Source organism: Thermobia domestica, chromosome 4 (assembly GCF_964235325.1).
Source record: "Thermobia domestica chromosome 4, izTheDome1.hap1.1, whole genome shotgun sequence".
Classification (NCBI taxonomy): Eukaryota; Metazoa; Arthropoda; class Insecta; order Zygentoma; family Lepismatidae; genus Thermobia; species Thermobia domestica.
The window spans coordinates 316,396,995-316,413,378 of record NC_137457.1 but is presented as its reverse complement, the minus strand read 5'-3'; the positions used below and the strand labels follow the sequence as shown (position 1 = coordinate 316,413,378).

The 16,384-nt window shown below is 38.3% G+C and overlaps 1 protein-coding gene across 3 annotated transcripts in view; it reads left to right on the top strand.

Annotated features, from left to right (window-relative positions):
* LOC145684343 (phospholipid scramblase 2-like) overlaps positions 1 to 16,384 on the top strand; it is a 50,875-nt gene that overhangs the window by 2,944 nt on the left and 31,547 nt on the right. For 2 of the 3 annotated variants that reach the window (XM_081756553.1, XM_081756551.1), the window contains exons 2-3: positions 3,963 to 4,284; positions 13,092 to 13,280. In XM_081756553.1, coding sequence (XP_081612679.1) covers positions 4,059 to 4,284; positions 13,092 to 13,280 — 415 coding nt within the window. In that variant the 5' untranslated portion in view covers positions 3,963 to 4,058. Of the gene's footprint in view, positions 1 to 3,947; positions 4,285 to 13,091; positions 13,281 to 16,384 lie in introns of all 3 variants that reach the window. The other variant, XM_081756552.1, reaches the window with a different exon arrangement.

Here is a 16,384-nt window from a genome sequence, read left to right as displayed (position 1 = left end):
TGTACCAAACAAGCCCCCATCGAAGACATTGTGGTAGCCCTCCCCGTTACTCTAGTTGCTATCGTGTGTGTCTTTGGTGCACGTAGTTCCAGGTTCAGTTCCCGCTGAGAAAGCACAGAAATGCAATTTTACAATTATTCATTAACATTAATCAGTCGTCTTCCATCTCCTTTGCACAACTGTGGGATATTAACCTTAAAAAAGTAATTCAATCTTTTTATTTAGAGACATTTTACTAGATTCCTCAGCTACAGCAACAGGGCTGAGTTATTATTATCTTCATGATGCAGAGACTTGTCATTATTCGAGGAAACGAGCGTCCCGACACCATAGCGAAGAACACCGCATTGGTAGAGGTTTCACTGAAGCGTACACTCTTCATTCTCTGATCTATGTCACTATTTCTCAAACGAATACGCTCCCACTGACAAGCAGATTGGAACCAGGATTACGAAAATACGCTCCACTCTGCAATCCTATTTAGGACAATTGGCAGATCTCGTTATACAGGGTGGTCCGGAAGTGGGCGTACCCCCCTTTAGCATCCTTTGCCTGGCCTCCAAGAAGTCCCGATCTGACGATACCAGACAATGCTCTCTGAAGTTTCATAAAGCAACAAGTAAGAAACACTCGATATCACACAACACAGGAATTATGAGCAGCTGTGGAATACGCCTTCACCTTCGTGTTTCTGGAATATCCCCGCAGATCATCTGCGAGAACTTGGCGCAGATTTCAGCTCTGTTACGACATGGATAGTGATCATACCAATGTTTATGACTCTTAAGACTTCAAATTAACTATAAAGACATTCTACAATAACTAACACTATACTGTTGAAACTAAAGGTGGGGTACGCCCACTTCCGGATCACCCTGTATATTAGTAACCATCGTGAAACAATACTGTCTCACTTGTGTAACGAACACTTTCATTTCATACAATCTTATTTAGTGTGTCACATAAGCCGTCCATGGTTTGAAGACTGTTTAGTCCCACAGAGTATTCGGCAGGTTGTACAAATAATTTTAAAATTATAGTTAGTTTTAATGATAAATTTAACAAGTAATCTCGTCTCGTTTTGTCTGGACTTCCACAAAACACATATCATCTCGTTTCGTTTTCGAGACATCTCGTCTACTGCGCGTCCCTAATACCCTCTTACACAAACACGTTAAGTGACTTTTACAATAGTAGAGGGAGTGAATCGCACTTCAGAATAATGTGGCATAATAATCAATATAACTTGTTGTACACCCGCACACGAAGAAGGACATAGTTTCATATTATACAGGGAATATTTTCTGCCTACAGAGGGAGATTTCCCTCTCATCCCTCCTCTAAGTGCAAGCTCTTCATAGGTGATGAACACGTCAAAATAAAATATCAAGCAATAGTCTATGGTCGACTGCAGCTTTTAACAGTCTACGTGGAAAGAATATCGATTAGAGAGTTGGGTCTTTGAGAACTTTGCTCATTCGGGCAATCATTCATTGAGAATATTGTCCTTTGGGGAGATTCTACATTATAGAGTTTCTCCTTTAGGGAGTTTGTCCTTTCGAAAGATTATTTATTGAGGAGTTCCTCCTTTTGAAAGATTGTCTATTGAAGAGTTCGCGAGTTTGTCCATTGGGAAGTTTGTCGTTTCTAGACTTAGGCCGTTGAAGAGTTTGTCATTTAACCTGTGTGTTTTTTCGAAGATTTTTTTTCTTTGAAAAGCTTGTCCGTTGGGAAGTTTCTTCTTTGAGGAATTTTTCAAAGATTCTGTTTTGAGGAGACTGTCCATTGGAATTTTGTCCTTGGAGAAGATTATACATTGGGGAGTTTCTCTACTGAGAAGTTTACCACTGGGAAGATTGTATATTGAGAAGACTGTCTATTTGGTATATGGCATATTGCCCATTGGAAATTTTGACGTTCAGGGGTTTGTTCTTTTTGAAAGACTGTTCATTGGGCAGTTTGTCTTTTAGAAAGATTGTTCATTGGTCAGTTTGTCTTTCGGAAAGATGCTCATTACGAGATTTTCCATGGAGGTTGTCTTTAAGAAGATTTCCATTAGAGAAATTTTGTATTCTGGAGACTTTCAATTTGAAAGATTGACCTTTGGGAAGACCGTTCATTGGGAAATTTATATATAAAAGAGTGTGTTCTTGTTGAATTTCTGCTGTGAAAAGTTTGTCCCTTAGAAAGTTTGAATATTGGAAAGATTGTCCATTAAGGAGTTTGTCTTTTGGTAAGATTGTTCACTTGGAAATTTGTCCATTGCGAAGTTTATCCTTCAGAAAGATTGTTCGTTAGGGAGTTATGTGCTTGGAATACTTTCCCATTCGGAGATTGTCCAATTGAGAGATTGAGAATTTTTCCTTTGGAGGGTTGTCTATTGAGGAGTTTTTTTTTCCTTTGGGCAGCTTGTCCACTAACGAATTAGTCCCTTGTGATGTTTCTTCTTTACATAGATGGCTCTTGAGGACTTTGTCCTTTGGGAAGTTTGTGATGGAGAGGATTGTCCATTGGAAAGATTGTTCTTCAGGAATATTTTCCATGGAAAGTTTGTCCATTAGAGATTGTTCATTAATGCGATTGTTCATTGTTAAGTTGGTTCATTGAAGAGATTGTACCTTGGGAACTTTTCCATTAGGAGGATTGCCCATTGAGGGGATTATCCATTAGGAAATTTGTCCGTAGAGGAGGTTATACATTGAGGAGCTTGTCCTTTGAGAGGATTGTCCATTGGGGGATTTGTCCCTTGGGAAGTTCCTTCTTTGGGCAGGTTGTATGTTAAGGAGATTATATATTCGGGCGTTTGTTCTTAGCGAAAGTTGTCCACTGGAGAATTTGTCCTTAGAGAAGGTCGTAAATTGGTAGTTTGTCCTTTGAGAACTATTGGAGAGTTTGTTCTTTCAGAAGTTTCTATTTTGGGTAGATTGTTTATCGGGGAGTTTGTCCCTCGAGAAAGTTATCAATTGAGGGGATTGTCCATTGGAGAATTTGTCATTTGGGAAGGTTCTTCTATTGGTAGATTGTCCATTTAAGAGATCGTTCATTGGAGATTTTTCTCCTTTGGGCGGATTGCAAAATTCGCGAGTTTATGCTTTTGGGAGTTCTCTATTGGGAACATTGATTATTTAGGAGATTATCTATTGAGGAGTTCATCCTCGGAGAAAATTGTCCTTACGATAGTTTTTTTCTTTGGCAACTTCGTTTCTTGGGAGATTATGCATTGAGGAGTTTTTCCTTTGGAGCAATCATTAGAGAGTTCCCTTCCTCCTTTGAAACAAACTTTTTCAGAAAGCAGGAACTCTATCCGCTTAGTTTTAAGGACGAGTTTATGTATCGAGTTTAGTCTTCGTAACTTGACAAGATCATGAGATACTCAAATTTTCGTACAGATTACTGACCCCGCTTAGGACACGGATTTTGATTAAAATGGCACGATAAAAGCGTAGATCGAGACAAATTATAGTATTAAAAAATTCATTTCAAACGATTCAACTGTTTTCCTGTCACTCGATCTTACCCAAGATCACTTTAGATTTATCAGTAGATTTATGTATATATTAGATTTATCAATAAATCATTTCTCAAATTTTCTCAAACGGTTATCCTCTACGTGGAAGGAAACTTACAAACACTAACGAATGCACCTTGCTTAATTACAATCTTTAGAGATTTCTATGTGTAGCCAACAGAAAGTAGTGTTACACGTAGAACCGTACTTAAACAACTTTCTCAATTGGCTATTTAGCCACAACCCAAGCAAACAATGCAACGGATGCTTGCATGAAAATCTGCCATGATAGTTTCTACACAGGTGGATGCAGTTTTTCAACATGCGTTATCCTTCTGAAATTGATTAAGCCATTGTTGTATTTCATGTCTTAGTTATATATGACTTTCTGTAATTAGAGTTACAGGAAAATTTATTTTCAATACTTATAAATTGTTAGTCTTTATGTTTACAGAAACAGTTGTGTTTTGAAATGAAAACACTTGAGTAGAAGGAGCCATTTATTTTCCTTTCCAAAAAGGAAACGGCGGGATGGTCTAAATGTGAGAGAATGTCCAAAGCTGGGGCTTATAGAAAACAGCATGAAACTGGTGCAAAAGTTTTGCCACCACCAGAAGACCAACCGACCACCAGCAGAGGAACTGCAAAGGATAAAGTCAAGTCGGAGAATGGCTCCAAATTTTTGAAGGACAAGGGATTATCACCTGATGAGAAGATAGACAGATATTTTAGGAAATCAATTGCAATCCTCCCGGACTTAAAATCGGACGAAAGCGGTAAGTATTTCGCACAAGAAAACTCGTAAGTATAAACCAACAGTTGTGAGGAAAGACTAAAAGTGGCAGATAAAAAAAGGCAAAATAAATGTTAAAAAAAGTTGCAACAATAGCATTGTCATGTGTACACCACGTGAAGGAGTTTGGTACGCATGGCGTGGTAATTTCTCAGTTAAGATTGAAACCGTAAGTGGCAATAGATTTCAACTGCTTCTGGTTTTAGTACAGAGAATATAATGGAGATGGATGAGTAACTGATTGCATATAACCTCTTCTCGCTATATATTACCGTTTTTACTTTGAAACTATCAAGTTCAACTGAAAGGAGTTGATTTGTGCACTTCCGGTTTCAATAAAGAGTTTAATACCCATGATGGTACCTATTCTTAGAACGACAAATCGATTTTCCAAGCAAAACTGCTTCTAGCTATCTCCTCTCATTTTTGCTGCATGTAGATCAATATTGAGACCGGAAGTTGTAGTATATTTTTATCATTTCCGGTTTTAGTAGAGAATTAAAGATTAAGACGAAATATGTCCTTGGGATAGTTAATCAATTGCAGTAAACCACTTCTCGCTATATATTTCTCGCTCTAGGGCAGTGTTTCTCAAAGTGTGGGTCGCGATACATTGGTGGGTCGCAGACCGTTTTTAGGTGGCTCGAGATAAGTTTTTCCTGTTTTTACGAAGATTTTATTTTGATGCAGAAAAATATATTGTGAAGTACTATTCAAAAAATGAAAACTGGAAGCGTTTCTGAATCAAGTAAAAAGTATGTGGTTACTCAGATCTCTGCTCTGTTATACACTCAGTACAGATGCTGGATAATAATGAAAAGAGTGAGTCAAAATTTGTCACGGGGTACGGCATTCCGTCGGGAGTAGTTTTAGCTCTGTGTTACCACTTTATGCAATCACTTTAGCCCTTTCGGCGCATGCGTACAATTTCGTATGATACAGTTATTGAGAAAGAAATTTACATTACACTTGCTCGTTCGTCACTGATTGATACCGAAGTATTCATAGCATCTTCAAATAAATTTCATGTTATTCACTCATATGGACTGTTATTGAACGAACTGGAATTAAATATTAATCCAATGTTCTCGGGATTGCTGCCAGAGTGAGTGTTGCTGTGCTGAGCTTTCGTTACCATACAGCGGCAACATCTTCAGAGCTATGTGTTGAAGTGTGCTGGTCGTGCAGATTATATAGTGGTCTTTTAAGAATAGCTGTGTTCCTATTGGTTGTTTTTGTTGGCCAATGGTGTGCTCTGATTTTGCTGGTGGAAACTGCTCTCTGATTGGCTGATGGTTCTTTTCGTACTGAGAAGCTGGATCCAGATGTCAGGTAGATGATAACCTTCGTCTCTGTTGATGGATGGCTTGTATGTACGGATGAATAGAGATTCATGTATTTTTCTGTCCCAGAACTGTTTGCTTTTCTTTAATACTTCAATTTGGTCCCACATGGCCGTATGATTGTATTGTATGCAGTGTTCGGCTATTGCAGATTTTTCCGGTTGTTTAAGTCTGGTGTGTCGCTGGTGTTCTTTCATTCTGTCTTCAATGTTCCTTCCTGTTTCACCTATGTAAGTGGCGTTACATTCACAGGTGATCCTATAGATGCCTGGTGTCTTTAATCTCAATGAGTCTTTTGCACTTGGTAGTAAACTCCTGATCTTCGGTGGAGGGCAGTGTACAGTCTTGATGTTGAATTTCTTCAATAGTCTTGCTAGTTGGTTGGAGGTTTTTCCCATATATGGAATAAGTGCAATATTTTCCTTGTCTGCCGTGTTGTCCTCTTTTGTGGTGCAATCTCTGCTACTGTATTTTCTCATGGCTGTGTTGATCTGTTTCGACAAATATCCGTTGAATTTGAATACTGTTTCCAGGTGAGATAGTTCTGTGCTTATATTATCTGGATCTGCTATTTGGTATGCTCTGTGTATTAGAGTATTTAACACCCCCATCTTCTGTGCAGGATGATGAAAACTGGTCGCATCGAGGTAGAGATCAGTGTGTGTGTGGGTTTCCTGTAGATTGAATGGCCTAGACTTCCATCTGGCTTCTTGTATACGAGTACGTCCAGGAACGAGAGTCTTCCTTCTGTTTCTGTTTCCATTGTGAACTGAATGTTGCGGTGTATAGAATTGAGATGCTGCAGGAATTCGTCGAGTTTCTGTCTGCCATGGGGCCATATGACGAATGTGTCGTCTACATATCTGTAGAATACTGTAGGTTTGTATGTTGCTGTTTCTAGCGCTTTGTGTTCAAAATACTCCATATAGAAGTTCGCTATTACTGGGGAGAGAGGAGAGCCCATCTGCATTTGTCTTGATGCTGTGTAGTAGTTGTACGAAATGGCTGGAGTTTCTGAATTGGATTGGAATTAGATACATACTTTACAAAACGTAATTGCTTTCAAATAGGCCACCATTACGTAGAATGTTAATGTGTATTTGGATAAAAGTAGGTGGGCCACAAAATACTTTCCATTATCTAATGTAGGTCGCGGTAACAATAAGTTTGAGAACCACTGCTCTAGGAGTCACAGTGGCTCAATGGTATAGTGTTCATATCTGGTGCAGGGAGTCCTTGGTTCGATTCCAACTCGCTCGAAATGAACTTTGTGTTGGACAAACACCGTTTTCATGGTTTTTCTCCGCGTTCTTCCGTTTCCTCCTACTTTCTTCATCCCATCATTTCATTCATTTCTCATCATCACCGTCTCTTTTAGCCTAGCCGGCATAAACGTGGGATGTAAAAATGAAAGATTTCACTTCATTTTTCTTGTCGTGCTTTATACCCTAGTAGCAGAGACAACTTGCAAATCGCTTGCTGTAAGCTTGCATTGGAAGTCGGCAAGTTTGTATCCGGCTTGATTGGAAAGCGTGGAAGAACACCGCAAGCTGGATGCCAGTAACGAAGTTACATGGGGGCAATCTTGCATTCAGTGTTCTATTCAAAATTGACACAAGCGTTTTACGCTGGTGCTAAGTGAATAGCCAATGAACGACCAGTGATACTATGACGCTCTGCGAAGGGTCTAAAGTATCGCTTGCAGGTACAATAAAAGGCAGATTGTATGAAAGCAAGAGTTGAAAGGGCAAGTGTAGAAAACCAAAAGCCAAGCATGCGCCAACTGGCCGGAAGCTTTCTTGCTACTGAACTGATAGTGATCGAGTTTCAGACGGGAAATGCTTGATTTCTATCACTTCTAGATTTAATATCATCTCCACCCACAAAGCCAATTCATAACTTTCGACCCTCCACATCCTGGCGAAAATTGATGGTGATAGATAAAGTAGTTCTTGATTGACATGGTAAATATAAGGTAACTGCAGATATATATGCCAGTGCAGCTAAATACGCCAAGTGTTCAGTGCTGGGACGTTTCCCACGAAATCCGCTAAAAAAAATACGCCTCCAATATGTTCCACGGTCTTCCACAAGTCCGATTTGACAAATACTCTGCGAGACAGTGCTGAGGCTGCCACGCCGTGCAGTGTTGTTTGCTTCGGAAAGGTTCCGTGGAGGGATATTATTATTTCAATAGAGGTAAGAATCCGTTATTAGTACCGTAGTACCTCAGAACATTGCCGATTGTTTACTATAGCAATGTACACTTTATCTCGTGTCCGTCTACGAACACTTTATTTTGAAAGTGTAACTTCAGTATTTGTGATTCGAAGGCTATTAAATCAATACCAAGCATGATGCGGCGAAATGCGCCAGGGCTTGTGCAGGACTGACTGCAGAAGACAAAGATGTTTTCATTTGTCCCACATGTTCCTGTAATATCGGTATAGTGCTTTTAAGTCACAGTACAGTGACACGGTTTGTTTATCTTCTTATGGACTGAAACTTTTCAGTTTGAAAATTCATTTCAACTTGAGAGATTACAGTTTTCACATTTTATCTTTTTATCTTCATCTTGCAATGTGGTTATTCTATATTTTGCTTCAGCCATCTTGTGTAGTAATATTCGAGTTCGTATAAATACAGTCGATGTAAGCAGTTGCAAGATTTATTACGTGTTTCTAGTAGTATCCTTCACTTGACGTAATTACCTCCACGTGTTGGTAAATATGCCAGTTTGTAACACTTTTTTGTTTTACCTTGGGCACAAAACAAAAGTGACTTGCATCATTGCTACATTTTTGTTACACGCTTAAAAGGCTACTTTGCAACACACATGTGTTGTTCTTTATGTTTCATGAAAATTAAGGGCGTAAAAAGATCAAACACTCTTAACATGGCGTATTTACCTGCACCTACCTCATAATGAGAAAACCAATCTTCTTTAAAATGAATATATTCACTGTGTTTTTATACAATTTACTTAAACACAATCTCACATTAACCCTTTGAGTCCCGAATTAAAATAAGGCTACAGTTAAGGAATCTTTAATATATTGATGGTTGTTACGGTCATTGGTTTTCTTCAAATATTGTAACTTTACTGTATTGGAAGGGACTCTGGAAAAGATATTGGAAATCTATTTGTGTTAGGTATGTTATGTTATAAAGTTAAGAATATAACCGCAGTTGAAGAGCAAAGTGTTAAATGTGTTAATCAATATTACAGATTGTAAATGGCTTTCTAAATAATAAATATTACTTGTCAAATATCAATAACCAGAATGAATTAAAACGGAGAAAAAGAAAGAAACGAAGGTCGTACGAAGGGACGACAGAACGTTCATACGCTCTAAATACAATGCCCATATTAAGTATAGGTTGGAGCTTGTAACATGTTGAGAGAAAATTAGATCTTCTCTGTATAAAAAGAAAAAGGATAAAAGTTATTACTAGCGCCCTGAAGTAATAGCGGGGCTTTAAGTAACTATAAACTTACGTTCATGGAGACAGCTGATTTGGGAGCCATAGATATGCTAATTGGTGTACGAAACGGATGTTCCTGTAATATACCAAAATGATGCTTTGCTTCTGTTTGCAGTTTTAGTCTGTGGCTCTTTGAGAATGCGCTTTGGAAGCGTTATCCCCTGGAGTGAGCGCCACCAAGGTGGCTATTTGGTAACTTTACTTTTGCCAGAGTTATAAATCATACTGTGAGCAAGTCAGAATTTTTTAGGTCTTTTTTGCCAAGTCCAGGTCTATAATAGCAGAATTCCAGTACTCTGCACAAAGCATCGTCAAAGCAGCTGTTTCTTGATAAAAAAAAATCCCCTTGCCTGCAAACACCTCTTTCCTCTTTTTCTTCCTTTGAACAGCAGGTGGTCTATTGTTCGGAAACGCACCAAATACGCTCTAGCTGACGTTTTCTCCGCGTTTTTATTGCTTTCGCGTTTGTGATTAGCCATCAACATTTAAATAGATAGTCAGCGAATTCTAACTGTAAGGGTACGCATGAGTAATAAAAACGCGTGGCGAACGCTTGTGAATAGCCATGGGCTAAGTGGCCAGTATGAAATGTGTTTATCTTTTTTGGAAAGTTAATGGTCTTATTAGTGATTAATATTACTAACTTATTTTGTGTGCTATGATCTGTAATGTGGTGACGCTATTTTTTTTATTAAAAACTTGTTAATACGTCGAAATTAATAACATTTGGATTTACGTCGATGTGTTGGTGGAATTTCGGTGTTGGAGGTTAAGGGGAACTTTCCGTCGGAATATATTGTATAATTCAATCAATTTAATGTAACTTCTGTGGACTAAAGGATATTTTGGTAAGCTAAACTACAGGATGCCCCACAAAAAAGCAGGAAATTTATTGTAGATTCTGTAATATGATGTGGACACACATTTCATTTATATTTTACTGATACTGTCACTTGAATGTTCATAATCAATGCATGTGCTCAAAATGATTCCCTTTGGCTTCCACACAGCGGCGCAGACGTTGTAACCAATTTCCGGTGGCATTCTGGATAGTTTGAAGTGTAACGTTGTCACAGCAAGCTCCAACACTTTCCGTTCTGTTAGCTTCGCGATTTGACAAGTCATGCCAGAGCCTCGCTTACTAACTTTTGCAGCAGGTGACCCTTCCCTCTTTAGTACTGACACAACATCGGAAAACTGATTTTTATTCATTGCACTGAAGAACTATGGCAAAATATCCCTGCATTTCTTCAGTCCCCACGTCGGATGCTCTTGCTTGAAAAGGACTATCACCTCGCGTTGGAAATTCGTTAGTTGAGCCATCCTGAAAAGAAACAATGAACAATGTGTGGGTTACATACGTAATACACACAATGGAACAGCACAAAACTATATAACTGCACATAACACACATTATTGCACATACAATCGCTCTTATTGTAGAAAATCCAAATTTCCTATTTTTTTTGTGGGGCACGCTTGTTCTCATGCAAGTTGCTGTAATTGAGTATCCAGTGTCTTCAGTTGAATGGTAAATTTTAAAAAGTGGATACAAAGAACTCTATTACACTGTTGAAATATTCATTAATGTACCAAGTTGGAAGGAGTTTGTAATATTTTGAACTTTTCCACCACAATAAGATTATTAAATAACCACCTTAAATTTTAAAATGGAATTTTATTTGAATGATCCGTTTGAACTTACCAGTGATTCTATTCAGTGATACATCGTAATACTCTAGGTTTGCACATTATATTTTGGTTCACTCAAAAGTAGTAAAACTTTAGTTATTTTGTGTGGCACCAGGCGTGTCTTGTTTTATACTTTACACGTCGGCACAAGCTATCATTTCTTGTACCTTCAACCTATACTTAATATTGTTTCTGATTGTACCTATTATATTTATAAACACAAGATTGCTTAGTTATTAAAGGTACATAGCCTACATGGTGGAAAGGGTACATATCTAGATTACAACACTTAACAACATTTGCTATTATAGCTTGTAATCTAAGCATTTCCCAGTCAACATTAAAAGTCACAACCATTCTGATTGAAGTAAATGTGGTAAAAATGTGACTTCGCTCTGCATAAAACTTAGGTGGGCGCGGGAAAACTTTGTAATGGGATAATATGAGTCTGTTGGCCATTTCACAGGTAGAAATACTTGTTTAATCAATTTTTAAAACTCTTAAATGGAAACAGGAGTCATATGAAGCATCATCTTAAGACTAGATTTTAAATAGAAATTCCTAGGCGAAGTCAGTTTTTCAGTATCTATACCCTGCTACTTTCCAGCCAATGTTTTTTTTTTTTTTTTTTTTTAATGATACTTTCACCATGAATTAGACTACAGTTAGGAATCTTCAATTTGGTCCACAAATGCGCTTGTCTTGAGGTACTCACCTCGCATTACGTTACATACCTCATGCTTTCACAGGTCAGTGCGTTAATATTAACGTGCACTACACATTTCAAACTGAAATGACTTAATATCTTAGAATCTTTTTACCCTAAGGGCAGAGCGTAACTCATCAGAAATTTGTCCGGAAAGTAGTAGAACTGACTTTTAAGAAAAATGTTCACAATTTTGACACATCGACTTAATAGCTCTCAAAATATACCCATTCCGCATCAACACAGCGTTTGCAGCGACTATGCCAATTACTGAAAGCTCCCTGGAACGCAGAAACTGGAATGTTCTTCAGTTCCCTTGTTAGGGCCTTTTGAAGGGCCTGGAACGAGCCGTGGGTGGTGCCATTCTTCCATGAACATTTTCAGTCGCGGAAGACAAGTCTGCAGGAGCGACATCTGGGCTGTAGGGTGGCTGGGGAAGCTGTGTGATGCCATGTTCAGTCAGGAAGTCCATGACAGCAAAGGCGGTGTGGCTCTGCGCATTGTCGTGGAGAAGCTTCCATGATCCAGCGATTTCTGGACTAACGCGAGCGACTCGTTTTCTGATTATTTCAAGTTCTTCCACATAGAATGCAATATTCACAGACTGACCAGACAAACTATGTGAACCGGAGATTCATTATGGAGACGACAAGGCACCTTGAAAGGGGTACACCTTAAACTCGATCTACACTCCGTGAAGGCTTGGAGACGACTGGCGAATTGTGCGCTGGTAGCTAAGACCCCACGCTACCCAACCAGCGCAGTAACACCCTCTTCTTCATCACGTTTTGGTGGGGGGAAATCAGTCCTAGTACCGCGGACAAACCCTGTATGACAACATAAGGATGTATTTAATGAATTCCTTAGGATAAGAAATGAAATAATAGAAACCAATTTCTTTGAATATATTTGACATCACACCACAAGCAATCAAGACTCGATATGACCTTAATTACAAAAATCTACTAAATTGTAATGACACAAAACTTAGCCAGGAGTGCTTACAACGGGGGGCAAACTGCGCCATTGAAATATTGGGGGAGTTAAAAATCTATATAAATATGTTTGAGGGGCTGTAAAAAGTAATCGAAAACATTTTTTCATGGAAGAACACCTATGGATAGACAATTGGGGGTGCGTCATGGACATAAGGGGGTGGGCACCACTGACTTAGCCATTATGTCTATCTAACATTGGAAATAGATATAATACTCACTGACTAATTCAGCATTGATGAATCTAGTAACGTTCACAGTCCATTCTTAGATATTAATTCCAACTTCTTGAGTTAACTCCCTGTATCCAATTAGCATCATTCTCTTCCGGGATCCAGACGTTTCTTAGTGTTAGCGCAGAGCTTAGCTCAGACCTTCTTATGAAAATCCTTACTTTATTATCTCCTTATAGGAAAACTTCCTATAACTGTAGTGTGATGCCTACGTTGCCTGTTTTATTTATTAATACTTCCTTAAACAAATAGCTTGATTGTCGCTTCCTTATTTTACAACAGCCAAAATTATTTTTCCAAAATATATGTTTGAATTTTGGGCACTTTACATGAAGCTGGTGCAAAAGTTTTGCCACCACCAGAAGACCAACCGAACACGAGAAGAGGAACTACAAAGGATAAACCCAAGTCGGAGAAAGACCTCAAATTTTTGAAGGACAAGGGATTATCACCTGATGAGAAGATGGACAAATATTTTAGGAAATCAATTGCAGTTCTCCCGGACTTAAAATCAGACGAAAGCGGTAAGTATCTCTCACAAGAAAATTGTTAACTCAACTAATAAGTGGCAGACAGGGCTGTGTGATATCCGAATTTGGATATTGAAAATCGATATCGCAAAAATATTGAAACTTGATATATCAAAACATATCAATATATCGAAATATCCAACATTATCGAGGAGTATCAATATATCGAATTTGTATACCAATATATCGAATATCAAAAATATCGATTTAACGGTCTGAAAATTTCGATTTTGATGTTTCAAATATCGATCAATCGGTCGAAATATTACACAGGCCTAGTCGTATTTGTGATCCTAAAGTTATAGGTTTTCTTCTAGTTCTAACGTAAGCTGGAATCCTCATAAGGGTTATTTTTTATTTATACATTTGAATTTCATTGTTTAGAAAGAAAATGAACAATCCGACCCTTCCACCATGTTCCGTTCCAACTTCACTTGAGATGAATAAAAAAATAAAGTAACAGCAAGAACGTGGGGCGACTCCACTACTAGATCTGATACCTAGCATACAAAGACAAAATAACAGTCAGTTAGAAGGTTAGGAATTTTAAGACAAAATTTGATAAATGAAATTCAACAAATTTCCAAATAACAGGCAGCAACTTAGAGGTGGTGAAGCAGAAGGAAAAAGCAACTAAGATTTTATCTTACCCAGTAAGGAGAAGTCCAAATTCAAGAATAGCACTCTCCAATGAGATGTGTACTGCTCCAAAACTAATCACTACAGAACCTCGAAGATTGTGTGTTCAATGATTTTGTTCTCGATTCATGTGTCGTCCGATAGAAACGTAGCAGCCCAAAAATGTAGAGGGGCTCGGTGGAAGTTAAGGAGGCCCGAACCAACCATATTATAGTTCATCTACCTATTATAGTTCATTTGCAAGCCTACCGAGAAAATTTTAGGGGGGGCGGCCCACCCTAAACCGCCCGTAGATACGGGCCTGGTCGGATGATATTTCCATGTGTGTTTCAAAGTCACCATGGAATATTGCAAATCACCAAAGCAGCTTGCCCTCTTCGTCCTGATAATTTCCAGTACACATGTCCTCACCTCTACGAGGATATGACCAAGAACTCTCCTGCCTAAAACAGGAAATTTACCAAAAACACAAGCTTGAAAGAAATTTCAAGCTCAACTGTTCTCCTGAGCATAGTCTAAGAACATCCTGTAGAATCATGTAAAGTGGCATTACCAAGAGTCATTACTAAGCATGACTTTGCGAGCAAAGAACAATTCATTGACCAAAAATGAATAAAATGTAAACCAAAAGAGCTAAATTGCACGGAACTGAATAATTAAATAAACAAAACATGGAATTAAGTAAAGCTCTTTTGGTCTGAAAGTGAAGAGAGTTGCTCGCCAAGGTTTATTACCATAATATTAGATTTATTGATTGTTTCTTTTTAACAGCAAATAGATAGTAAATCTTGGCTAACAATTGTTGATTTCCTGTAGTGACGTTTAAGGTGGATTGCTAGGTGTTCTCTGTGCTATTCTAAACACTGTTTCAATAGTGCGGCGTTGCCAGGTAGTGTCGAGTGTTTACTGGTGCCAGATAATAAAGGAAGTAATCGTGGAATTCTGCTTGGATACTTACTGGACAAATTAGTTTTTGACCCTTACCGCAATTCACAGCTAAGTTCCGCTTCTCGAACCGCAACTCTAGAATCCAGGAATTAAACGTACAAATTTGGCAACAACGCATTATGGCGTTCTGCGCAAGTTTCTTCTCAAAATATATTTCCTTAAATCTAAATTAATATATAAATAAAATGTAAACATAACACGAAAAACGGTCAAACAATTTATCTATTTTGTAATAAGATCATCACTTATTCGAAATTTAAAAAAAAGAAACGCTTCGTCTTGAACTGGAGTTTGGACCAAGGTACCCGTGACCAAATTTTGGTAACTCTCGCTCCACTCGTCTGGTCCCCAGGACGCACACAGACAGACAAACACACAATCAAACTCTTTATTTTTATTTATATTAGATTAATTTGTGTTTACATAAAATGTGTCCAAAGATAAGATATAGAGTAGGGCAGAGTAACTTGGAATAATTAATGTTACATTTTTATATTGAATAATTTATGTATTAACAAATCAAAAGCTATTGTTCTATTCTTTCTTCTTCTCTCAGAGTGACTTAAACTGAGGTACTACTCTCCAAATTATGAATTTGAGCCTAAGTTGATTTTAGTCCGTTTTTAATACAAAATTTGAGCATGAGATGATTTTTCATCCTTTCCAAATCACAAGGTTGATCGTGAGCGTAAATTGCTAATCAGAACGTGACTTTATTTATTTATTTATTTATTTTTTATTTACTTAACAATCACCAGATACAACTCACAGGCCATTCTACATGAATATCTAACAACAACAACAACAATGAAAAGGATTTGGGAAGGTATCCGTCAGGGCCTGTTTAGTAGGTACCATCCTGGCATTTTGCCTGGTAGGACTGAGGGAAACCCTGAAAACCCTCAGTCAGCATGGTCGGCAGTGGGATTCGAACCCAAGACCTCCCGAATGCGAAGCCAACGCTCTACCACGTGAGCTATTTCACTCGGTAACTATCTCAAGTCCCTACTGATATTTGACTTAAGGCGTGATCTAAACAATGGATCTTTTCTTTTTTTTCAAGTTATGCTCAGCATGTGCTAAACTTAGTACTTAAAGAAAAAACAATTACGTGTTTGAGTGTGATCTGATTTTAATTCCTTTTCAACTTAAGATTGAGCACGAGTTGAATCTACTTTCTTTTTTCAAATTCAAGGTAGACCATGAATTGAAGATATAAAGGTAACCAAGAAAGTACTGTTACTTTTTGTGCAGGTCTGTGTTCAATTGGCCCTCACACCGCAATTGATTGATTGATTTTTTTAGTTTAGCGTCCCTTTCAGCAGCGAGGCTATATGAGACGTGGACCTACTGATTAACGTGGAATCCGAACCACATGAGCTCCCGCCGGGAATCGAACCCGGGTCTCCCACGCCAAGGGCGCGTACCCTAACCGCTTAGCCACGGAGGAGCTCCCTCACACCGCAAGTTGAATGCGAATGACGATAAGGCGAAGGTCAGTTGTTGCTGTA